We start from the raw sequence: 26,967 nt of genomic DNA, 5'->3' as shown, positions 1-26,967 counted from the left end.
ATTACATATTAGTACAGTATGTAATTTAATAGCGATTTATTTAATTTTTTGTTATTGTTTTTGGTATTTTTCAGTTTGCCGGGGTCTGATGCGCTTTGGCAGAAGGGATCTCGGTGTTTGTTCGAGCGCAATGGAAGTGCCACCGTGGCCTTAAAAAGACAAACCCGTATCACTGTTTCAGTGTAGCAGTTCGTGGTTTTCTTAACCTGCGTTACCGTGTGTGTTCAAATGTACATACGCACTAGCTCGCTATTGGTATACATGTATTTGAGTGTGTTTTAGTGTAAGTCTTCAATCTGGATCACCGCAGAAGGAGCAGAGGGAAGAGAGAGGAGATCTCCAGAGCAAAACTCCTCCTGTCCAAAAACAACATGTTCTCCAAATTCACCTCTATCCTACAGCACGCTGTCGAGGCGGTGAGCGCTTTTAAAACTACATCTAACCGTATTTAAATGAGTGTTTGACTAGGAAAATTAGGTGGCGAGAGTCGGTTGGTGTTGATGTGCTGAAGGCCTGTTAGCCAAACACATGAGCTAATGGCTTCTGCAATGAATAACAAATGTCAGACAAAACCTATGAAACTATTTACGTCTTTCCTTATGTGTGTTATGGGCGTGTGTTCGCTCGATTGTCGTTTATTGTGTTTTTTTTATGATTGTCGAGACATATTAAGCCTTTGTTTGCTGTGTGTTTTAGCAGCTGTGCTAAATCTTGCGCAATTCTCGGTTGGTTTTGGCTAAAGGTCTTCGCGTGCACAAAGCTTTTAGGGTTTTAATCGCGTTTAAGTGAGCTTTGTAACGTTTTTATAAGATATAGTGGTTATCTGATGTGAAATGTGCACTGACTTATCGGCGTTAGCCAGTTAGCATGCTAGCAGCTCATTTGCAGGATGTAAACAAAACAGCTGTTACTATGACACACGTACTAATGTAGGATTATCTTTACATTGTACCATCTAAATGCCCGTATTTACATATTTTTTCTTTACATTTCCCATTTGTCTTAAAAAAGCGTGTCATACACACAGTTGTATGAATTGCATAACATTAGATGATAAAATGTCAACACTTTACATTTATTTGAAAGATGGAACGATTTATTTTTTTAATGAAAAAAAAAGTACAAAAGAAATACAAGAAAAAATATTGTTTGAGACATTTTCGTTGTTTGAAATCAGTGAATAGTGTTTATAATTTATTTTGTATTATGGCAAAATGACTTAATACATCTTAAAAATTCAGCAAAACATAATTGAAACTAACCGACAAAGTTTTTATTAATATTTTGAGTAAAGCGACATTTATGTGCAGATTTTCCCTCAGATGTAGCCTAATTGTCCAAATCCTTCAGGGGCCATTGATGCATACGCTATTGTAACATAGTCTTACACACATGCTTTGTTGCTGTAAAATACATATATAGTAGGCATTTCATTTTGTCCTTTATTTATTTATTTATTGTTGTTTAGCTTGCGCCATCACTGCCGTTGCAAGAGGACTTTGTCTATCATTGGAAGGCCATCACCCATTATTACATAGAAACCTCAGGTAAGAGATCCAGTGAAAATCAGTCTTGCTTACTGAACACCAAAGAACCATATGTCAGCATCATCTGTTCATGTTTTTGTAGATGACAAAGCCCCGGTGACGGACACCAACATTCCCTCCCATCTGGAGCAGATGCTGGATATTCTGACCCAGGAGGAGAGGGAGAGAGAGTCAGGAGAGACGGGTCCCTGTATGGAGTATCTTCTCCATCACAAGATCCTGGAAACACTCTACACTCTGGGCAAAGCAGATGTGAGTTCATACTCCTTACTTAGAATTAGTGCTGGTTTCTGTCAGTTGCAGACTTGTAAATACGTGAATGATTGATTGCTTTTTTTGTTTAGAAGGCTCTGAAATCAAACCGTATAAATTATACATTTGGAGCTCTTGAATGCTCAACAATTTGTTTCTGTGGAGTTTTTCATTCGCATCATCATGCCTAAATGTCGTTTACATTCATGCAATACTTAAAATTGCATCTCACTAGGTTTGGGAACAGAGCAAAGAGACTAGTGTGGCCAATAGAGACTTTTGTCAATTTACTGCGAGTCACATTTAGTAAGAGAGACAGTCAGTTGCTTTGACTCATTAGGAAAATAACGTCTGGCTGTGTAAAACAGAATGCAGAGCATCCCTATCCGATTTAACAAACCTCTACACTGGATATTATTAGGAGTATTTCTATTAAAGTAAAAAGGGAACCATTCTTTATTCACCATTCTTTATAATTTTGTAGCGTCATTTATGTTAGTAATCTAAATGGGAATCAGTTCTATGGGATGGGGTGAGTTGAATGTGGACTCAGATTTGATTCTAAATGTAGATTTGATGCACTAATAATTCTAGAAGATGTGTTGTTTTCCCACCAATAACCACTTAGTAGGGCTTTCTATATTTCTTTCTGTATTTACGTATGTTCAAGGTACATCGAATATTAAAATAATTTAAAAAGCACAAACATATCATTATTTTAATTAGTTTTATAGTTGTATTCAGTTTTGCTCACATTTGAGAATAAACATTCTATAAGGACAATAAAAACCGAACGACCCCAAACTTATGAATGGTGGCGTTTGCTGAATTATTGTAAACTAAATGGTTAATACCCGTGAGTCATTGATCACAGTACCGGTAAAGCGAGTGTTAAAGTTTTGTTTCTGTCTTGTGTGCTCCTCCTCAGTGTCCTCCTGGAATGAAACAACAGGTTCTGAGTTTCTACACCAAGCTGTTGGGTCGAATTCGCCAACCACTCCTGCCTCACATCAATGTGCACAGACCTGTACAGGTGATCAGGATTACAGTTTTAAACTCTCTTTGCACTTTTAAATGTAAAAAAAACGGCTCATGTATAAGCAACCACGCCTGATGTACCTGATTGCGTTTCCTCAGAAACTGGTCCGCCTGTGTGGCGAGGTTCTGGCTGCTCCTACAGAGAACGAAGAGATCCAGTTTCTGTGTACTGTCTGCACAAAACTTAAACAGGACCCTTACCTCGTCAACTTCTTCCTTGAAGTGAGTGCTTGAGATTTATGGAATCTGCTTGTGTAATCAGCATATAGGCACGGTGTAGGCGCTCATTATCTCCCATTGGCATGTCTTTGTGTGTTTCTCCAGAATAAGAATAAAAAGCTGGATGCTGCTAAAGATGGTGGAGCTGATTCGGTGAAAGAGGATACATCTTCCCCAGATACGGGGCAAAACCCAAACCAAAGTCCCGGTCTGATCACATCTCCACTGAAAGAAGCAGCAGCCTGTCATGCCAGCAGCCCAGGGGAAGCTAGTCCATCCTCCGTCCACACTATACTGCCAAACAACGACAACTACAACCTAGTCAGCTCACTTCTTAACCTCACTAAGAGTCCAGTAAGTGTAACACACAAGAAGTCGTCCTGATTAATTTGATTCTATGATTATTAACTGATCGTATCTCTTTCTCAGGACGGGCGTATTGTGGTGAAGGCATGTGAGGGTCTGATGCTCATAGTCAGTTTGCCTGAGCCAGCTGCAGCCAAATGCCTCACAGAAAACACAGAACTCAGTCAACTTCTCACAGATCGGTTGGCGCAGTTCTACCGGGCCCTTCCCCAGTCCATGGACCCTCTTGACATTGAAACTGTGGAGTCTGTAAACTGGGGGTACATACATTTTCTAAATCAATGATCAATGCTTGTTATATTTTTAATACTTATGATTTAAGCATAATTTTTTTTTATATCCATATTCTTATTTTAATATAATAGCATTAATAATCATATATATATATATATATATATATATATATATATATATATATATATATATATATATATATATATATATATTACTATTTTTAATCTATAACTTTTATGTATTTATGCAAATTATTATTTTTTTTTAATTTAAGTTAGCATTAAAAGTTATATTGACCAAATAGACATTCTTGCCAGTCAGATTTTGGAAATGTTTAATGAAGTAAAACGCATATAATATTTTAAATATAACATTTTATGTTTTCATGCATGTTTTGTGTTTTCTACATTTTAAATATAAAAAAAATAATTAAAATAGAAAATTAAAATAGTTCTATTGCTTAATGCATTTAGATCATTCAGTAAATATTATAAAGTTTTTTGACATACAAATCATCATAAATATGTTATGTATATTTGCCACATTGTCCAAGGTACATGGAACTGTTTTGGATGTTTATTAAGAGTCTGTGTATTTTTAGGTTGGATGTGTATACCCTAAAAGAAGATGCTGCAGCTTTCGCAGGCAAACGTGCACTTATTTCTTTTCTATCGTGGCTGGATTATTGTGATCAGCTCATCAAAGAGGCACAGAAGGTAAAGACAATCCAATAAAAAATTAAAAAAACAGAAAATGAGTAAACATTGAGTCATGCTCAAACTGTCTGCCCACAAATTACAAGAACATATAAATGGATATTTTTGTCTAAAGCAGATGTTTAAAATGTACAGATTTTGTAACTTGTTTGTGTTTTGTAACGTTAGACGGCTGCTGCAGTTCTGGCTCGGGCTGTGAGAGAGCGCTTTTTTGTTGCCATAATGGAGCCTCAGCTAATGCAAACGTAAGTTATGAAAGCTATCACAGGTTTGTTTACTAGTCTCACATTTTTTGCAATTACACCAGTTCCCTTTTTTACACACATTTCTTCACACTTTCTCAACCAGGTCAGAGGTAGGCATTCTGACTTCAACGGCCCTGTTAAACCGGATCATCAGACAGGTGACATCAGAAGCCCTGCTTCAGGAGACTGTTTACTTCCTGCTGGGAGAAGAAACGGGACCAGAGACGCCTGCTGGCATTACCCAGCATCCCCTCAGACACAGACTCATAGAACATTGTGACCACTTGTCAGATGAGGTAACCCTGGATCCGCATATATGTATATTATTCATATTTACAGTGCCTTGCGAAAGTATTCCTACCCCTTCATTTTTTTCCACATTTTATGTTCCTGCCTTATGTTAAACTGCTTTGAATTAGTTTTTTCCACATTTTTCTACACTCCATACATCATAAGTATACATCGAAAAACAGGTTTTTAACATCTTTGTAAATTTATTAAAAATAAAAACTAAGTGCATTGCATAAGTATTCATACCCCAAACGAAATATTTAGCTGAAGCATCTGTACAGTCTCGTGTTTTTTTTTTTTTTGATGCAACAAGCTTTGCTCATCAGCAATTTGTCAATTATCTGCCACTCTCCTCTTCACCTCTCAAGCTCTGTCAGGTTGGATGGGGGCAGATGCACATGTTCAGGTTTCTCCAGAAATCAGGTCATAAGCAAAGCCGGTTTCCTTCAAACATGATGCTTAGAATCAAGGTCAATCAGAACAGAGAATCTTGGGTCTTTGAGCCTGAGGGTATGAAGACTTATGCAATGGAAATTTGCAAAGATGTTAAAAACCAGTTTTTTTGCCACACTGCTATGGTTTATGGAGTAAAAAGGTATTTTAACATAAGGCAGAAACTTAACACGATGCAAAAAAAAAAAAAAACTGAAGGGAGTAAATATTTTCACAAGGCATTGTATTTATTTCTATACATAGATTCATTCTTGATCTGCAAAATACTGGAAACTATTAAAACCTTACAGAGTAGTTGGAAATACTAAACGGATGGATAACTGATTATAGATCTTCTGCTGCAGTTTTAATGTTTGTATATTCATGTGGTTCTGGTTCTGTGTCTGGTCGTAGATAAGCATCATGACCTTGCGTCTCTTTGAGCATCTGCTGCAGAAACCGTGTCAGCACATTCTGCAAAACCTGGTGCTGCGCTGCTTGGAAGAACGCAACTACACGGAGAACAAACAGCCAGAGGAACGAGAGGAGCGCGAGCACATGGAGAACGGCCAACCGCATGACGCCGTGTAAGAGCCGCCGCTTCCACTGCTGCTAAACCTCCAGATGGTTCTGCTCCACACGTCTGCGTGGTTCTAGAACGTGCTAGATCAAGATCTGAACTAATAAACTTAATTGCAAGTCAACCAAAGTGATACTTTTAAATGTGTTTTGGTTGTTGGATGTTGTATATAGATACTGTTTGTGAATGAATTTAGAGGTTATGAGTAATTAAAGGTTGTGTGTTTTCCCAGCGAACAGAACTTGAAAGCTGTGTCTCTGTGACACTGATGTTTATTTGAGCGTGCATTGTAACACGACAGCATTGCACTGACCACTGCACAGAATTTAAGAATTATCTATTTAGCAATCACTGACAAACAAGGAGAGTGCTTGGGAAAACCTGTTTGACAAATTACACGGTTTACCTTTTAAATTAATGCATAATGCATTTTCTGCCTTGAGAAATAAAAAATTACATTTTTAGCAAACAATATTACATTCATACGGATTAAGCTCTTGCGCTGGGTAAAAAAAGCTGGAGGATTGCTGATAACAGCATTTAAAAGACACTTCAATAAAGAGTTGCATTACTAATACTAATCTAAATACACAATTCTTCAAAAAGTATAATTTCAGAAATGTGGCAACATGAATCCATAGTCCCTTGTTATAATATAAATGTTATGAAAATGATTTTTATTGTGCTGCATTACATGTTATTTTGCTGTAGTTGTGCTTCATACTGTAGCTTACTTGACTTTTGTCAGCTTTATCTGTAAGCTGTAGCATGCATGTAATCATCTAATCATATTGCTTTGTATTGCTCCCCCAGAGATCTAGAAGAAGACCCGCTGTTCTCAGATCTTTCGCCTGATAACAGACTCTCCAGCCCTGATTGGTTAAGCTGCTCTCCACCACCAAGCACAGAACACACAAAGCCTGATGGGAAGACGGAGGTTCACAAAATAGTTAACAGGTACTGTTGGTTGATGCATCTGACCAGCTGTGATGCGCCAGATTGATCATTTTGTGACGAGATACAAAAAAAAAAAAAAAAAAAAATTGTGTGCTTTTCCTGTAGTTTCCTGTGTTTGGTTCCCGATGAGGCTAAGTCATCCTATCAGGTTGAAGGCACAGGATATGACACCTACTTGAGAGATGCACACAGACAGGTGAGAAATAAATCAAATGGAAGGTAGAGTAAGAAAATAAAAGTAAAAAATTGTGAATATTTAATATATTCAATAGCTTTAGTTCACCAATGCCCTCGTTCCATGTGATTTTATAGAATTTTACAAATACATACTACTAAAGTGTGCTGCTACAATTATTATAAGATTTATTATGATACAATATAGAATAAAAAGGCTTTGTGGTTTATTTGAACATGCCTTGCAACATATTAACATTGTCACAACTAATAGAGTAAATCATGCGTTTATAAATCATTACATACAAATTTGTTGCGCTGTAATTTCCTAATCATTTTTTTTATTTTTTTTTATCCATATTGAAGTACTGTTAAAGTTACCCTGTTGTTGTTAATGCAGTATTATTTCTGCATTTTTTTTATTATTGTTTATCTTTTCCATTTAAATGTGATGATAATCATATTTGGCTGTGTGTTGACAGTTTCGGGACTATTGTGGAGTTTGTCAGAGGTGGGACTGGCGTAGCAGTCCAAAACCCTTCGAGAAGTGCAATCTGGACAGTCCTTTTTCCGAAGGGCACTTCCTCAAAGTGTTGTTTGACAGAATGGGGCGAATCCTTGATCAGGTGTGTAAACTAGACGTTTATTGATATGCGTGACAACGTTAAAAAAAGCAACTGCACTAGCTTCAAAAGATATGGACTGCAGTGCACAGTTATGCCTTCCGTCTATCATACTTGTGTAGTGTTTTTGTCATTTTAGTGCTCGTTCACTTTCTATACGTAGTTTATACATTTTATTTTTAAGCAATTCTACATCTGGATGCTTTGCTGATGTCTCTCTTGTTCTCTCTGTCTCCATCCAGCCATATGATGTTAACCTGCAGGTGACGTCTGTGTTGTCTAAGCTGTCTCTGCTGCCTCACGCTCATCTTCACGAGTACCTGCTGGATCCATACATTAACCTGGCGCCAGGCTGCAGGTCTCTCTTCTCAGTCATCGTCAGGGTACGTCTACTGTCCTCCACACTAAATCGCTGCTGCAGACACAATCAAAATCATCAGTTTTCAAAGCGCAAACCTGCCTTATTTAACAACTTCTTCGTATGTAATTGCTCAGTATGCCTCGATTATGATGACCAATTTAAATGAAATTATGACAGAATTAATTTCGAAACCTCTTTGAACGTTTAACCTATTGTTGTATGTGGATGCTTTGATCAGGTGGTTGGTGATTTGATGTTGAGAACTCACCGCATTCCTGATTTCACCCCTAAACTCCTATTGGTGAGGAAGAGACTGCTGGGACTAGAGCCAGAAGGAATGAGGTAACGATGCATATATGTACATACAGGCACAAAAGATGCAATGTTCGAACATGAATGCATAAAACGGTGTTACTGCTTCTTAATTTTAAACCAGTGTGACTATTATGATTGAACATGTGAGAATTTTACGTGTTGTGCAGCCTCGAAATAGATTATTTCTTTGCTGAGTATCTGTTTTTCTACGATGAATAGGTTTATCTTTGTCTTGCAGCGTTGATCACGTGACGTTGCTCGAGGGGGTGATCGTTCTGGAGGAGTTCTGCAAAGAGCTCGCGGCGATCGCGTTTGTGAAGTTCCATGCATCCGCCTCCACTTCCCCTTGATCCTCTCACCGCTGTGCACAGGACACAAACAGATGAATAAACAGGCGAAAGGGGGCGGATGACACAGGAACGACAAACCCTACTGCACTCATCCCTCAGCCCAGACTGCTGCCTGCGGCAGGACTCGCATTCAAGGATGTTTCATTCGCGTTATCTCTGGGACGTTTCCATAACCCGTACTGTTTTAAAGGCACCGGAGAGGAAAATTTTCGTTATAAGAATTGTGACTCTCGTCGAACTGACCGCCTGGGGAGGATTTTGTAGCATTGACATGTAAAGAAAAAAAGTATAACACTTCATGCCAAAAAAAAAAAATTAGGTTCAAAACGAAATCGATTTAAATTCGATTAAAGCAATGGAAAACATACAATAAGTAAAAAGAAGAATGTGCTAAATTAAATATTTAATTATTAATTATTGTTTGTCACTTGCAGTATCGAAGATACTGTCATATTTTGTTCTCTGTTCTTCTGAGAAAAATAGCGCTGATATAAATATCTAATGCAAAGTTAATTTGTAATGAAAAATTACAACAACTCAGGATTCAAAGTCTATCTGTTTTTAAATAATTGGAGAACCAGAAAACGAGCAACATTTTAAGCGAATCCTCTCGTTTTTGTTTGTCACCTTTTTTTTTTTTTTTTTTTTTTTTTTTTTAAGCGAACAGAAAAAGCAATGTGGTCTGGATTGATTTGACATTGGGCACATTTGCACTCAAACCAGTTTCCACTGGTGCATCCCCAGAGAGCCTCATCCTTCATGTTTTGACAGTGTTCCTAAATCGTTTTAGTTGTTAACCTCGACATGTTATGTGTGTGCCTTGGTCTCAGCTAGACAGTAGCTGCGTCCTTCGTCCCGTATCATCACGTATTTATTATAGATTTAAGAAATAATTTCAAAGGAATAGTTCACCTAACAACAGTGATGATGCATCTGTCCTTGCATCGTTGAAACTCGAGAGTTTCTATGAAACGGCATGCAATGGATGTGACATGAATAGTAACAGACACAAAAAGTACCCTAAAAATGGTTCATTTAAATTTGTGCGCTTTCTGCCAAGTTGTCCAGTACTTTTGTTTAAATGGGCAAAATTTTATAAATCAAGATTAGGAAGACGCGGAGTACAGTTCTTGAGTAATAAAGTAAAATCAATCATTTTTATACTTTTATTGTGCTTTTTTTTTTTTTTTTTTTTTTTTAAAGCTTGGTAGCAAAAAATCACAGAGTGAATGGAAATATGACTTGGAACAACATTAGGGTGAGTAAATTATGACGAAATGTAAATTTTTAGGTGAACTATTCCTTTTGAAGCACAGAATCTGGTTTAGAGTTTAGCTGCTTCCTTACAAGGGATCTTTAACATTGTGTGTCTGCGTTACTTGGCAGTGTGGTATTATACCAGCAATAGTGTTATTCATCAAGCTGCTCTCTTCATCTGCTCCTGCTCATCGTAAAGCACATGCTGTGCTAAATGCACACTGTGTACATTTGGCAAAGAAGGGGCACAGCTTGAAGCAGGGTTGGGTTTTTTGATTTTATTTTTGGATGGCTGGCTTCCAGGGCCTTCTCACAATGCCTTGGCATCTTGGCTTTATTTAACAATCTTTACAGGGTTTAGATTTAAGTATCACAATCATTACTTTGCATTGGTTCCATCCATGATGTATGTGTATATTTAAAGCACATTGGCATTGTGTAAAGGTTTGCATTTGTTTTCGAAAATTGCACACTAGTGTCAGTATATGCATTTTACTGTCTGTCTTTTTAATTGTATTTTCTTTAAAACCAAAGGATGTATCTTTACAGGAGCAACATGAGAGCAACAGAAAGAAAAATAATGCATCTTTTCCTTTTTTTTTAATTCTTGATCCATGCACATTTTATACCGAGTTCAGAACTGTGTATATACAAATGTACAGTTATAACAGTAGTGATGTCTGGTGTAAAATGCATGCGAGGTCATATCTGTTAATATGCAGCGGAGGAAAGCATATTCCTGCTCTATCTGACCTTCCATTGTTTTTTGGGGGATCATTTTTGTCTTCTTTCGCCTATTTATGGGGATATTTGTGATGCCTTATTTTAAATGCAGTAATTGGTTACAGCCTATAACCTCTGCAATCTCAGTTTGGAGTTATACATCTAAAAAAAATCGGTCTTTTATTTTACCGTCAATCTTATTTTTTAAAAAAGTTGTAAAGCAGTGTATTCCATTGGTTCAAATGATTCTGAGCTTTCTGCTGTACATTTAATTTAGTTTTCTCTGAATATGTAATTCATCCAAATGCTGTTCTGCTTGACTGATTTATTCCCGTCACTTGTACAGATGTAGCTCACTCGTTTGAGAGACGTGTCAGGAGGTAACTTCTGTCGATTTTTGAGCGCCACTGCCACGGTGTCACAATGTGACACTTTTTTTAGAAGAACAGAGTTAAATGGTCGCCATTTTAGGGATGAAATGTCATAAGATCTCAGTTGCTTGATTCCGCCGGGCCTCTAAATCTCTGTAACGAGGTTTGTTGTGTCCTGTGGCTTACTTTAATTCATTTCACTCCGTCCTAATTAAAACATTTGCTTTCTTCAGATTTGTTATGGAGTGGTTTTGCTGAGCGTTTTGTTTCTGGCTAAATCGAATGCGTTCTCGTTGTTGCATGTCGCTAATGTTTCATTTCAGGGGATGCAGATGTGATGCGGAAATCGAACATTTTTTCTGAACTCCCGTTTGATATAGCCGTTACGGGAGGCCAACACAACCGGTCAGTTATGAGTTTCATTTCATTTCACACTGGTGGGCCATTTTATGATCTAATTTTAAAATCTCGCAGGCTGCTGCAGATGGCCCGTGGGCTGTAGTTTGGACCTTCTTCGTTCCTGCAAAATTTCGCTCTCTAAACCATGCAGCGTGTCTTTCCACCAGAAACGGGAGCTAGCCTCAACTGAAATATGAAATGTTTCTAGGTGAAAAGGAATAGTCAGCCAGGGGCGACGTGGAATGAAACTTAACGTGTATGTTCACATTTTGCTGAACTTTAATATTCACCGCGTTGCATTCAAACATTATGGATACCAATAAATGTTATAGGTTGCTTAGATGGTTTTGTGCTTTAACAAAATATATAAGTGTATAATTAATATAAAACACAGCATATATAGATATATATAGACATATATAGTGTGCCTAATAATACTAGCCTGTATTAACCTGTTATTGCAATCAAGTGTAGCTTTTTAAAGAGACGTGTAAAGCCTCTTTTCTCCAGCTCACAGCTGTTAATAATGCTGAACTATGTTCTGTTTTACAGATGTTTACTTTGGATCGCTTGACTGCTTGAAAAAAAAAAGTTAATTTGTTTACTGCTAGCTAAATTTCACACAGCCTACTACATAAACACATATCTGGCTTTAAATCTCTCCTTTCTAGATTAAAATTTGATCTACACAAATCTATTGATACATTAGTATGTAATTACTGTTCATAGCTATGCAGCGCCATAGTCCCGATCTGAATCAAATGATTTGCGAGATTCGATTGAATCGCATTGAAACAATGAATCATTCGGCGGAGATGATTCGGAGCTTGTGAAAAGCCGTTTCACCCATCACTCAATAGAAGCGATGTCGAAATTCGAATTCTGCAAGTGAATCGTTTAAACTGAACCATCGAAGTCACGAGTGTGAAACGTGATTCAATCGGAACGTTTCCAGCGTAAACGACTCGCTCCGTTGAACTGGTTCCCGCTTTTCGCGGCTTCCGCCATGTTTAGGGCTAGCTTAGCTCACTAGTTTTATCGCATAAACCGAAATAAGCGAAAAAGCTACTATGTCTATAAATGAAATAAACATATTCCATCAGATCTGATAGCAATAGGTGAGCTCACCAGTTTAGACTGGTAAAAAATCTTTAAATGTCGGTCTCCACCTCGAAATGCATGTTAGATGGAAACAGTTGAGCTTTATAATCGAGTTTGTAGCTTAATTAAATAGTTTGACCACTGCAGTTCAGAAAGAGAGTGTAGAGCATCCAGCCATTTCATACTATAGAAGTGAATGTTGCATTTATCATATGTTGTAATATTTGCTAACATGCTAAAATATATTGGAGCATTGGTCTAGGTCGATTTAAAAGAACAAGAAGCAGATGAGTATAAAACCTCATCCCTTATGCCGTATTTCAACCTCATCATTACTTTTAAGGTAATAATAGTGGTTTATGAATTATTTCAGATGCGCCAAAATTGCAACAACACAGGTAACGCGCATATTACATTTAATTGTTTGCTCAAAATCGATGCTAGGGATGATTATTTGGGAAGGTCACTTTATTTTACTAGCGCTCCTGAATTTTATATGCCTTGGCCGCTTCGTTCTCTCACAGAACCGACAGAAACCGATACGGATCACTTTATTCCGGACCGGACGCGGTGTTTTCAGGCATGTCTGTGGAGCACGCGTTTGTGCATCATCATCATCATCATCATCACCATCACCAGCACCTTTACAGCACCTGTCATGTCCAGTGACTCCAGCCATCCTCCTTGCCTGCTCATGCTGCAGAATTTGAGCGCTTATTATATGGCCCGTCGTGAATATACGGTATGAAAATCTATTTCCATCATCTCAGGAACTCTCATCCATATTATAACACATCGATTACTCAATAACGCGCACTTAACTCAGTAGGGGAATGGGAGTTCGTCGTGATTTAATGACAGCGTGTCGGAAAATATTTTTTTCTGCTTTGGTAATATATAAAAAAAAAATTGCATTGGTTTGAAAATTGTATCGCAACACAAGTGATATCGTAACACTTGTGCTAACCAGCAGATGGCGCCAGAGTAGAGCTCACGTAATATGGCACACCGGGGCTAGTTGTCACACCTGATGGGTGTGCGTTTGTGCCTAAAAGTGGATTGCTGTGGATGTATAAGGTATAGGCCACAAAATGCATATAGAGTTACTGTACAGTATGTGAATTCAATGGATACTGTAGAGCAATAAAGCATCTTACTGTCTTCCAGTAGACTAAAACACCATAAAAGAGCTTTGAAGGTCTTCTAGTAGACAGTAATGTTAAAGATTATAAGCTTATACCTTGTTTCAGCATGTTTTCTTAAGATCTAGATTTTATTTTTTAAATCAGGGACATGTCCTGACTTTGTCTAGGGTATAGTTAGCACATTTGTGGGCTAAAGGAAATGTATTTTTTCGCATTAATGAATTCTCGGCAAGTAGATCATTATGCATCAACCCTAAAGCCACGTCTTGAGTTTCTACACACGTGATGCTGTTAGATGTCCTTAACATCATAACACGTAACGTGTGCTAACGTGTTGTCCTTAGCATCATAACAACGGCAAAATATGTAGGCTAACTGTTAAATACACATAATATATTAATGGCGCAACGTTAAGTGCAACTGAGGTTTGCGGAATATCCGAGTGGTTTCGTGTCTCACAGCTCAGCATTTTATGGTTTAATGCTGATGCTCTTAGGTGAATCAATATATCAGTCCGTGTTATTGAGCAATGGCCTTGTTCCCCTGTTCAGTGAGTGAGATGTGTGATGGAGTGAAGCAGCTTTACCACTACTGCACATCCAAGCAGCATCCTGGGAGATAAAATCACCTTACCTTCCCTTCTTATGGGAGAGCCCATATGCCATAAAAATGTGGTTTTTGATCTTTTAATGAGCAAAAATATCTTGTTGATCTTTGTTAGAGAAACACTTTTAAGCTGTACCAGTGAAATGCATTCGGGTTAAACTAAACTATTAAATGTTATATTACCGTTCAGGTATTCATACGCATCTTAACATATTCAAGGCTGTATTTATTTGATAAAAAAGCTTATATTTTATTTTTTTTAAAAAGTGTTTTTTTTTTTTTCTGTGCTGTTTTTTCAGCATCGTTTAGTCTTCAGTGTCACACAACCCTTCCGAAATCATTCTAATGTGCTGATTTAATGCTCAAGAGACATTGCTTATTAATATCAATGTTGAAAACATTGCTTAATATTTCAGTGGGATCTGTTGATGAATAGCATGCGTCCTTGCTCCAAAAATAATTCAAAATCATTCCTATTTAAATGATAGAGCCTAGTAGCATTACCACCTTCCACCCTGGTATCAACATTGGAAAAAAAAAAAAAAAAAAAAAGACGTTATCAATTGATTGTCATTGCAAACCATGAAAGCTTAGTTACTTAACAGTTAAAACATTAAGGTTAAATAGAAAATAATAATAGGATATTTAGACTTATATTATAATACTGAATATATAAACTTAATATATACTAATAATGAGAAACTTTTTGGCATGCTGGCTCATAGTAATGAATTAATTACATTTATTAATAAACCGCTACCAGACACAGTAGGAAGCAGCATTTCTTTAACAATAGACTGGCGTGTGTGTGTGTGTGTGTGTGTGTTTCATCTTTGTGTCCGACTGTAGCTCTGTTCATCCCGTAAATGCCCCGCCCCGCCTCTGCACCAGGGCAGCAGACCTCTACCTGTTAGACTGCGCCATCACTGGCCTATCCTTGGCAACCGGTACCGCGGTAACCCGAGTCTCCTCCTCCGCTTCCTCCCAGTCCGAACACCAGAATGCGTGCAGCGAGGAGGACACACCGCCTCAGCACTTTCGTGAGTGTATGTGCGTGCGCGTGTGTGCACGTGGCCGCGTGTGAATGTGAATTATTGATGAGGACGCAGCCTCAGAAGATCCTGCCGGGCCGTCCTGCGAGTGTGTGAGCTCGGAAGGGTGTGAGTGTGTTTATGTCTGTCAGTAGAGATGGGGGAGAAGAGTGCGGTGCACCAGCAAAAGCAGCCTCCTTACGATGGACTGTGCAACTACGCCCAAAAAATTACATCCTGCTTCGGATTGGACGGTAAGCGCAGTTTAGAACATGATTTATGCGTTGGTCTCTGTAGGAGGCTTGTTGTCTTTGTGCTCGCTCTCGGTTTGTGTTCATGTGTTTTCCTTTGGAAGGGAGTTGTCTCTGATATGTGCGCTGAAGCTGGACTGGTTATGGTAAGGAGATACTGGGCGGTTTGCTGTGCAGCACAACTCTACCTCTGCCTTTAATATTCTGTGTTTAGTTGGAGCTAATTTGCTGTGCGCCACTCTTCACAGAAGAAACTCCCCCGTCCCGTGCGTAATGGGAAGATGGAAGTGTGCGAAGGGAAAAATACGTATATGAAAGAGGAAGATTAACGTAGACTTGAGATCTCGACGTGCCGTTTGAAACATGCATGAGTAGGACATGTTGTCCTGCCCATACTTTGACTTCGGTGCTCTGTGGCGCAAGCGTTGCTTTGCTCGGATGGTGAACTGATATCAGTGGATGAATGATTTCAGTACTCAAGAGCATATTGAACTCTTCAATCCGCTTGCTTGTTTTTATGCCAAGTTAATGTGTCAAGTTCGAGGCATGTTTAAGATGTTAGAGCTTGAATATCATTTGAGTAGAGACTGAGATGATGTAGCGTTTTTTTGGCAGCCGCTGCAATCAAACAAAAACAGCTGGAAGTCACTTGCCATTTTTTTTTATTTTGTTAGGATTACAGAAAATATTGTGAAGCTTTAGAGTTGTAATACTGTACTGATCAAAACTAGAATTTATTATTGTTAAAATAATCTATCCATCCATCCATCTAAATCTGAATATTTTTATATTATGTATTTAATATATATATATATATATATATATATACTGTATACTCAAACTGTTTATATATATATATATATATATATATATATATATATATATATAATTGTATGCATGTGACATTTTTATTTTAAACATAAATACATATTTTATTGATTAACAGAAGCACTCCCATTTTTATTTTTCCTTTAAATATTTACCAAAAACAACATTTATGCATTTATGATGTTGCGTGATAAATAGTATGAAGTAATTTGTTCAGCAATTGTTATAAAAATGATTTAGTTATTTTTCTAGCCTCTTTCCTAAACACAGACACGTCAAATCTGATGCCAGCTGTCCAAAATACACAAAATACAGAGTTTCTGATTGGCTAAATACGCTGTGTGTGGCTGTATCGGTCAAACACCTTAGCCTGAGGCTTTTTAAATTTGTACATTTTAGCTTGAACTAATTTAAATTCGAGGATCAAGAAGCATTAAAGTTTAATATTGAGCAAGTCCTTCCTTACGTTTATGCATTGTATCAAAGTAATTATAAAAACATTTGTGTTTTAATCATAAATGCTTTCAGGGTTTATCTGTGCACTTATTTTTTTTTTTTCTTTTCATGATAAATGCTTAAAATGCTTGTCATGTTGAGGTCAAAGCAGTGAATGAGTCCTGTGCAAGGCCTTAAGAGAGATCGGAAGAGGGCTTCATATAACGGAGACAGCAGAGCTGTATTATTCATGAAGCCCTATATCACTCAGAAGCAGAGGAACATCACGAGAAATGCAAGTTCATCCCTCTTTCTCTCTCGCTAACCTTCTTCCATCTCGATCACTTGAAATCCATCTCCTTGCATCTCTCTTTTCCCCTCCCTTTAAAATCTAATTTTCAGTTGACTTGTAAATTATGTTCAACATTTGACAGTTTAAAGATTACATGCATAATACTAATCCTCCTCGGTCTGTTATAAAATCTGCAGCATCTGCAAAACCCTTTGAGGCACTTGAAAACCTACCGCTACAGTATCATAAGACATTGTTAAATAAATATCAAATATGACACACAAATGAACATAATGCTGAAATTTCAAACAGATGAAGTGCTTTTATTTTGTTGCTGTTATTAAATAAATCTACGCACACGCATATACCATAAACGTAGTTTAGTGGATGTTGCAATATGCTCCGTCAAGGGTAAATATGATGCAGCAGTTTGGCCAAAAGAAGTTATCTTAAAACAAGATAATTGCCTTTTTGAACAACCTTTCTTAAAATGCTGCTTATGTAGGCATTTCTGTAGGTTTTGGAACACAGCCTGTGTCTGTTTAATAAGCATAAACTGCTGATCTACAGCCTCTCTCTAATGCATCTGAGTGCAGAAAGACCCTCCGCGGGGTCTGTCAGAGCAGCTGCTTGGAGCTTTTTTCCAGGATCTGTTAGCATTTGGTAAATTATCTCAGTCAATAACAATGACTAAAGCACTATATGGACAGTATTATTTGAATAAAACGTTTGACTAAAACCAGTGTCATTTACAAAACTTTTTTTTTTTAATAAGATCTTGTTTGAAAGTGCATTTTTTATTATTAAATATTATGCTTACTTTATTATTTTAGCAATTATATTTTCAATAAATTATTATATGCTTATATCTTTGCAAAAATGTATTTATCTATATTAAATTTGTAATGTAAATCTGGTAATATCTACCTACCTATCTGTTTATCTGTCATTGGCTGGATGAAATAACAACTTACCACCAACTGGTAAGGTCCACCAGGAAGCACAGCTCTGCGTAACAGAGACATATGTTTGTGAGACAATTCCCAGAAGTATAAACTGGCTTTTTTTTTTTCGAGAGTCAAGACTCCGTGTTAATTTATGACCATATGTTCTCACCTTTTTTCTCAAGGGGTGAAGGAACAGGGGTGAAGGGGTGGGTGCGATTTGTGAATTTGCAAATGGTTGTTGCATCTCTAATCTCAAGGCTTGCAAGACATTATTTGGGCTACAGCAGTTTAAATTCATTTAGATTTTTGCTGCAGTATAGTCTCTTTGTTGTCGTTACATCCGATTGTTTCATTTCGATGGCTTTTCTTTGAAAATTCGATTTTGTAAACGGGAAAATCCTGTGATTTAAAGATTTAATTTAAGGATCGCTACATCTATTAAAATCGGCACAGATGTGTTTCCAGCTAATCTTGTAAATTGCATTTCAGTTGTACACTCTCAAATTAATATCGGGGGTTTTTGCTTCAGTGCAATAGAAGAACACTTTTGGGTTCCCCAATTAACTTTTGAGCAAATTTTTTTTCTTCAGTCGAAGAACATTTTAAGATTCTAAATATTCTTTTTCCACCATAAAGGACCTTTAGTGCAATGGGAGAGTTCTGTGGATGTTCTTTGTGGAACAGCCTGTGCTTGGGAACTGTCTAAAAGCTGACCGTTCTTGATTTCTCTCACCAAGGAGCTTGTACCACTGCAGATACTATGGTGGCATTGCTTGGCCCCGTCCGAGAGATAATCACTGAGTAGACGTCAGGGTTAATCCGCTTAGGAGAAGGCAAAGAGCTATTCGAGCCACTTCTCACTCTCCACTCTAGGATGGGGTTCACCTGTGGTCTTCACCTGAAAGAGAGTTAAGACGTATCATTTTCAGGTGAGGAGCATTACATCCGGCAATCGCTTAATCGGGACGTGCGAGCGTTTAGTCGAAGATTTAAGATTTGTTAATCTGAAGATCAGAGGTCTTGCGGGTGGATTTTGGCCCGTGCAGACTCACCTGCTGGAACTTGACCTCTGACCGCTGGGTCAAAGGGCGTTTTGGGAGATCACTGGGCATCATTTAGCTTGAGTGTATTTTTTCAGAAGAAAGACTGAGGATTGGGAGGTCCCGCCGCCATGCCTTCCCTTCCCACTTTGAACAGCCTGGGGAAACTCTGTGGATCTGGACGCAGTCAGCAAGTGGATCGCACCCGGATCAAACGCACAAACTCTGTCAAACGCATATCTGTCATAGAAGACGGTCGTGTTTCAGAAGTGCTGTACCTCGTCCCGAAAGAGTCTGTGATGCAACAGCTGCCGTTCATCAACCCTGAAGACTATTACCTGACTGAGAGCCTATCACCTGGTATGAACAGTTATGGAAATAGCTGAATATCATTTAAATTCGTTTTGCTCCAGAAATCAGTCAAATTTAGTCCAATGATCAACTGAGCAATGGTAACTGCCCAGTTTAATGGTACATTGATGAGAAATTTAGTGTGTCCTATTTATGTTGTGTCTTTGCATTCAACATGATTCCATTAGTATTCATATATTTGCATGCAAAGTATATTTCTAGCTCAGATACATTGGTATTAATGCATGGATATTTATAAAATAAACTGTGTATGTATGTATGGCTCATGCCCAAGCCTTCAAACTGACATCATCAGTCAAGGCTCGTCATTTTAAAGGTTAGGAGCAGTTCCAGATTTAGATTAAAAATGACCAAAGCACAAAAAACTAAATTGTGTTAATTGTTCAAAACAAAAATAGCAATGTAAGCTAGCAAACAATATTGATTTCACTCCGACTTTAAAGCAGTGTTTGTGAGCTTTTACCTTTTCTAGTGGCAAAGAATAATTTAGTATTTTCGACTGACGTGAAAAGACCAACAAGTGGGCAGGCGATATGCTAATGTTTATTTTAACGACTTTGAATTATTATGAGTCATTTTTTAAAATTAATTCCAAGTCGACTCTTTCTTTTGAGAGACAATAACTTCAAATAACTTAAAAACTTTGCAGGATGCTTTCATTCAGAGCTGTGTTTTACACTACGTGTGCATATATGTATGTGTGTGTGTGTGTGTGTGTGTGTGTGTGTGTAAATATATATAATATATATTCACACACATATACACATCTATCTATCTATCTATCTATCTAATATTTAGATTTCCTCATGAAAAGGTCTTAACTCTGACAGAATTTTAAAAGTTGCACAAATGTGAAAGACTTGCATCTTAAATGCTATCAATACAGACATTGTGTTTGTCAGTGCCTTTCCAAATGTTCAAATATGCACAATGATCAATTTTGCATATGCATAAATGAGACCATCAGTGGAAATGCTTCGCTGATGTTGGTGGTGCTCTGTGCTGTGAGTTTCCACTGGTTGTACGTGTGCTAAAGCAGATTATGAAAGTCATGAATCGATTGGGATTGCATGGTTTTAATGGGATGGAAGTAATTAATTATGCTAATCAATTGGTACTTACCATGTAGTGCCAGGGAACATCCTGACACATAAAACGTTTGTGTGTGCATATGAAGCGGAAAGAGCATTATGCAACGTGTTAATCAAACAAGGATGTCAAAAATGATGGTTACTGCTGTTGAAAATGAGTTTACGATTTATGTAACTTTAAACTTCTTCAAGCATGCTTGAGGCAAAAAAAGGCTTTAATATTACAAGAGAACCATCAGTCAAATCCAGCATGTCAGATTTCTACAGTCTTTGGATTTATTGGGATTTGCAGTTGTTTTGGTAAAGATTTACACATAGTGATCAGTGGCCTTGATTTTCTCAAGGAAGACATTTATTTTGATTATTCTGCTGTTTAAAATGTGGTCCATAAGATTTTGTTAACATTTATTTTTATTATTTAAAAAAAAAAGCAATACCGACATTTATAATCGTGCAAATGACTGTTTTAAACAAATGCAGTTCTTTAGATTTTTAATTCATCAGAGAATCCTGAATAAAACTAAAAACTTCACTTTCCACAAAAACTGTTTGCACAATAGTTTTCAACGTTGAGAAAACAAAAATAAAATAAATGAAAATAAAATTACCACATTGGAATGATTTCTGAAAAATCACGAGACACTGAAGATTGTTTTTGTGAGGCTGAAAATCCAGCTTTGCTTCGCAGGCATAAATGACCTTTTAAAATATATTCAAACAGAAAACAATAATTTAATATGGTAATAATAAAATAGTAAATATTATTTTGTATTAAATATATGCAGCCTCGAAAAGCATGAGACTTTTTCAAACACATAAAAAAATCATTTTAAAACCTTCTGTTCTGAACTTTTTGTGTTTCTTGTGGATAATGAGGATAATGAAACAACAACAGACACTAATATGCATTTCTTTAAGTCAAGTTCAAAGCATCTATCACAACCTTTCTTTCATTGCGCTGCACTCCATCCAGCTAGAACTCGTCCTTTGCAAAAGGCCTGTAACTGTATATTTGTCAATTTATTAGCAAATTGCATTTTCCTCAGCCTTACTTTCCAGAACCTACCATATTGATCTGTTTGGTCCAACGAGAAGAGTTTACCTCCTGACATACAGTGGAGGACTAAGAGCTTTCACAGGGTCATCTGAGAAGTGTGGAGTCTCGCAACGGTGCTACTGGGAAAGTTAATGGGATGACAAATCAATGAAAATGCTCTAATGTAAATAACAGTGAGTCATAATCATTTATTAGCGCTTTTGAATAGTCATTTGAAGAAACTGCTTTGAGTTTGACGCGTGTGAAACAATTTTAGGCTCTAAATTGGATGCAGAACGGCATGTCGTCTTGTTAGTCTACCGAATCGAATTTTTTCACAAGAGGAATATGTTAGCAATGCTATATGATGAGGTAGAATATGTTTTACTTACGGAAAGGTGTCCGTTGATGCTTCTCGGCGTGCGGAGGAACTGGAAGTGTGCTGAGGTCAAAGCTGCCTTCTCAGGCTAATGATCCTCAAGTTCCCTTTGATCCAGTATCAACCTTAAACGACACACCAACACAAATGCCCATTCGCTGATGTTTATACAGAAATCTCCAGATTCATTCTCATTGCCTTTATGGATGCACCAGTAAACCTGTAAGACAAGCTGCGTTTACGGTCTTGAATAAGCACTTTTGAAATAGAAATAATGATAGCTCTTTGTTTTATGGTTACACCTATTAGTTGCTTATTAGCTTGCATATTACTAGAATATTAGCTTTTAGTTAGTGCTAATTAAGCACATATTGGTGCCTTACATAGCCCTACTCCCATCCTAACTTAACAAATACTTGCTAACTATTAATAAGCAGCAAGTTAAGAATTTATTGAAAGAAAAGTTGTAGTTAATAAGTTAACAAGTGTTAACTAGTCTGTGTTACCAAAATAATGATTGTGTTTTCTAGAGTTTTCTATTTTTGGCATTTTGTTCGTAGGCGCTTACATGCAGATATTTGCAATCGGAAAAGTGCATTCTGCTTTGCTTTTGGTTTATGTTTGCGAAGTCGTTATGCTCATTTTAACAGAGAATTCAATTTCTCGTCAATCAATACTGATTCAGTTGTTCAGTCTGCGCTTTGCCGCTCAAACAGACTGAGCAATTTATATTTTGCTTGTAGAATGTTTTGCAGTGATCTAGTTCTTTGAGACTGAGTGTCTCTCAGACAGTCGTTGTGCTGTGATGAGGCAAACAGGATCGTCACAGCTTTATCACCGGTATATTCATGGTGGGTTAAAACCAGACCATGTCATGTCTTGCTCTCATGATCCAGACATGCCTGTGTGATCTGTAATGATAGGTCAGGTGAAGACGGCACGGCCGGTCAGTCTCAGCACAGTTGCTGACTTGGCAATTTAGTTATTCTGTCTAACATTTTGGGCATTTTGTAGTTGTTTATTTATGTATTTATTTATTGCCATTTATATATTTCAGGCCTGTTTTGTGCTTTAAATCGTTATTTTATTTGCTTTTTATAGAGTTTGGAACAGTCAGGGTATGATATTTTGTGTACACTTTTTATAAACAAATACATTTAAAACTTTAAAATCACATTTATTGCATTTTATTCAGTTTTTGATTTATTTTTTATAACATTTTTTATTTTAGTGTGTGTGTGTGTGTGTGTGTGTGTGTGTGTGTGTGTGTGTGTGTGTGTGTTTGTTTGCATATATTAGGACACAAATTTATATAATGACATTGGTGTGGCATAGGTTTTACAAGGAGAAGGTGACTTATGAGGACATTACACCATGTCCCTATAGGACCTCATACAATGAGTTTTTGGGCAGATTTTTAAGAACATAAAAATGCTAAAAGTCTCTTGTAAGGGATAGGGTTGGTGTAGAGCAATAACACGTTTTGTGTGTGTGTGTGTGTGTGTGTCAAAGAAGCTGATTACAAGCATCAAACCAATAAAAGTTTAACACCTTTATTATATATTTTTGTAAATTCCGCACATTACTATATGTCCTGTTTTTTAAAGCAAAAAAAAAAAAAAAAAGATCATGCATTTTTACCACAATTTACAGAAAAGAATATACTTCAGTCTAACAATACTTGATATACAAAAGATATCGTGTCATACTTATTAGAAAAAATCATTAGATGACTCTTCAAAATCTTTACCAATACGGTGCTGCTATCCTTCATAACAGTCTGTGTTGTATTATATTGTGTTATATTATATCAACACCGAAACAGTCGACCTGTTTGATGCTTGTTTTTACTGTAATCAAGCCAAATTGGCAACTACCGCTTGGCAGAGCCGCTAAGTTCTAGACTGCAGAGGAAGATGGGCGAGTCCTCAGATTAATGAGACAGAAAGGGGGATGGGACAGACGGATGAAGGGACGGAGCGAGGGTGGGGGCGTCAGGAGGAGGAGGAGACGGAGGGGTACAGGGGAGCCTGCCTCTGTTGTTACAGGACCCGTTCAGCTTTCTGTCATTCACGTTTTCCTCTTTTATTCATCCGTATTTGATTTTTTTGCTCTGGTATTTGGATGCTGCATCTCTCATCTCGCCGGATACGGCTCTACCGCTGCTGATTATTGATTCCTCTGCACTTATCACTGATGGTCATGGTCAAGAAGAAAGGTAAATGACAGTATGTGTGTGTGTGTGTGAATTAGTTCCTGAACATCTGTTTATGTCACGATACACACTTTTAAAAGTAAATAGCCACTTTTATACATTTGATCAGAAATGAATGTTGCGGATCGCATGTTGTTCGTCATCTGCAGGGATGCTGCATTGATCCCGCCTCTCTTTTAAGGTGATTGTGATGCTGTCTCGGTTCAACGCTGGCTGATATTCTTAGTTGATGTCCAGGTTGCACCGTGTGCTGTCTGGATCACAAGAACTGTTATATAAGAGAAAGAGGGCTGGTGCGCTGCAGCCGTACCTGTCGGGTCTGCAGGTCACTGGCTTCGGGGCGGTCGTTCGTGGGATTGTTTAGTCTGAGTTTGCGGCACGTCTCTGTTGTTTCGGCAGTGTTGCTGTTTTAAATGGGACGCAGAAGCGTGAGGTAGACACGCGCAGCCCGCAGCCGTCGCCATAGCAACGCTCACAGGAAGGTGGAGGCCATTGTTGTGTCTCGCCTGCAGTGGCCTCTTTCGCTTTTAGGGTGTCTCTTTAAAGACGTCTCATCCCTGCTGCAGTTCATCTGCAGAGACGCAGTGTTTAGATTTCCAGTAGTGGCTACTGAATACATTTATTTCAGTATTTTTAATTTTTTTTCTGCACACCGCAAGTGTAAAATATACACTTGTATGCATATATATTTAGGCACACGTCAAATGAAAATGTACTCGTATTACCAAGTTAATATTTTAAGATTTGTCCTTAGAAATTGATATCCTTATAGATTTCTGTTATTGATTCATTTGAGAATATATTTATCTCTTTCCTTTTAACTCAGTGGTAATGTGATAATATGTAATAATATGATTCTACAGTGTTGGTTTGCTGGAGTAAAAAGTTCCAAGTGCTTATGCTAAAGGATTTATAATTTTATAAGTGACAAACAGACACTGTGCTAAAATTGTCATATACAATCACCTTTTATTAAGTGTTATATATTTATAATGAAATAGTTTTTTTTTTTGGTTGGTGGCATTTTATTTGGTGGGTCTATATCAAGTTTGATACACAACAAAAAAAACCTCCACCCTTATATAATTAGCAGTAATTATAATAAACATAATTTTATAAAAGCAGTAAAAATTTCACGTCCCCTTATGGGAAGCCAATGCTATAAAGAACTGTACTGAGCTCAGGGAAGCAAATTCATCTAAAATGATCTAGTGAATGAAAATGTGCTCCATTTTTTCTGTGTATAGTTACTGTGAGTATTATGTTGTTAGCTTAGCAACATGCTAGTGCTGAACTCTCTTGAAATGAACCGCATTCTTTATCACACTAATTTTCGTTTCATCCAGTTGAAGGCAGCTGTCTGTAGTCTGCGATGCTGATGTAATATCAGTAACGCTGTGCTCTCAGAGCTGGAGGTTAACTCTTCTGACCAGCCCACTTAATCTTGTGCCACTTCAGAGCTTAATCAGCATAAATGCTTTGCTCGCGTCGAGGATGTGTTCTGTAAAGCTTCACTAATAGTTTGGATGAAGTACTGGAAGTACAGTAGCTGCCTTTTCTTCTCTATTATTATTACTACTTAACATGTGTGACCCATCAATGCAGTTTTTACATTAGTGAGTATAATCCTTGTTTTGTTTTTTTTTTACAGGATTTCACAAAGATCTGTGTGAATTATGAAATGACTTGCACACTGGATTCTCACATTTTCACTTCCAGAAATTGTGCATTTAACAATATTTTACGGTAAAATTACATTAATTAAAACTTCAGTTCTTTGCCATACAGCATAAGTGAACTACCGTTAACAGATAACATCTTTTTTCAACTTCTTTTCTAGTATTTTTAAGTATTGAATGAATACTTTTTATTCACAAGGATGCATTAAATAAATCAAAAAGTGACGGTTTTTTGTTTTTTGTTTTCACCAATTAATAGTTGTTATCATATAATTTTTTACAGTCTTCTACCATAAAGAATTGACATATTTTATAGTGAATTCTTTACACACACACACACACACACACACACACACACACACACACACACACACACACACACACACACACATATACACACATATATGTATTCCTTTCACTTCTACACTAATGTAGTGAAGTGTAATAAATAAAGAAAATGCCCTAGCAATCATCTGCAACACCATAGCCTCATGTCAGTGAATTTTGCATTAGCAAGCACCACTCAAATCTTTTTTTTATCATATAAAAGTAAGGAAACATTTAAAACTGGGACATTTACATTTTATCTCACTGTACTTGTTCCCCAATTTTATGTTTAAAATGCAGTTTCATTTATATTTTCATGACTATGTATGTTTGTATGTTTGTAGGATAATGGTTCTCTAGCTCTGGCAGTGAGAGATACGGCTCTGATGCCACTTTCCGGGGCTTTGTTTGGCCTGGGACGGTAGGGTGGAGAGGGTGTGGAAAGGGGGCAGGGAAAGAGAGTCGCCTCATAAATATGGATGAAAAAAAGTCAGCGTCTGCGAAATGAACGTCCCGCGAGACTCGTACAAACCAGCACGCATGCACTGGTGCACATGCTCAGCTCCCGCCTGTGATGGTGATTCGGCAGCACAGGGACTGTCTGTGTTTGATGCTCAACTCTCCGGGACAGAATCAGTCGCTCCTCCTGGATTAGTGTAGATGCAGCTGAGAGAGGGAACGTCGGGTTAGAATGGAGTACACTTAGAAATAAAGCCTCTAAATGGGGGTTTTCACCTCTTTC

The 26,967-nt window shown here is 37.5% G+C and overlaps 2 protein-coding genes across 14 annotated transcripts in view; both read left to right on the top strand.

Moving 5' to 3' along the window:
* Positions 1-88: 88 nt before the first annotated feature.
* Positions 89-11,283, top strand: fhip2a (FHF complex subunit HOOK interacting protein 2). The gene is made up of 17 exons (XM_043255788.1): positions 89-416; positions 1,469-1,547; positions 1,630-1,799; positions 2,728-2,832; positions 2,937-3,059; positions 3,162-3,410; positions 3,486-3,682; positions 4,258-4,372; positions 4,541-4,617; positions 4,721-4,913; positions 5,755-5,927; positions 6,734-6,877; positions 6,983-7,073; positions 7,534-7,677; positions 7,917-8,057; positions 8,274-8,377; positions 8,589-11,283. The coding sequence occupies exons 1-17, from the start codon at positions 372-374 to the stop codon at positions 8,698-8,700; spliced, it is 2,262 nt and encodes a 753-aa protein (XP_043111723.1). The 5' UTR covers positions 89-371; the 3' UTR covers positions 8,701-11,283.
* A 1,815-nt stretch (positions 11,284-13,098) lies between these two features.
* ablim1a (actin binding LIM protein 1a) overlaps positions 13,099-26,967 on the top strand; it is a 38,543-nt gene continuing 24,674 nt past the window's right edge. For 2 of the 13 annotated variants that reach the window (XM_043255597.1, XM_043255592.1), the window contains exon 1: positions 15,349-15,587. In XM_043255597.1, the coding sequence (XP_043111532.1) occupies positions 15,491-15,587 (97 nt within the window). In that variant the 5' untranslated portion in view covers positions 15,349-15,490. Of the gene's footprint in view, positions 13,294-15,348; positions 15,588-15,639; positions 15,731-18,986; positions 19,487-24,007; positions 24,223-26,967 lie in introns of those variants that run through there. The other 11 variants (XM_043255598.1, XM_043255599.1, XM_043255594.1 and 8 more) reach the window with 11 other exon arrangements.

This window comes from Puntigrus tetrazona, chromosome 13, assembly GCF_018831695.1.
Source record: "Puntigrus tetrazona isolate hp1 chromosome 13, ASM1883169v1, whole genome shotgun sequence".
In the NCBI taxonomy this organism is placed as follows: Eukaryota; Metazoa; Chordata; class Actinopteri; order Cypriniformes; family Cyprinidae; genus Puntigrus; species Puntigrus tetrazona.
Note: the sequence above shows the minus strand (reverse complement) of the source record. Positions and strands in the feature narration are given on the sequence as shown.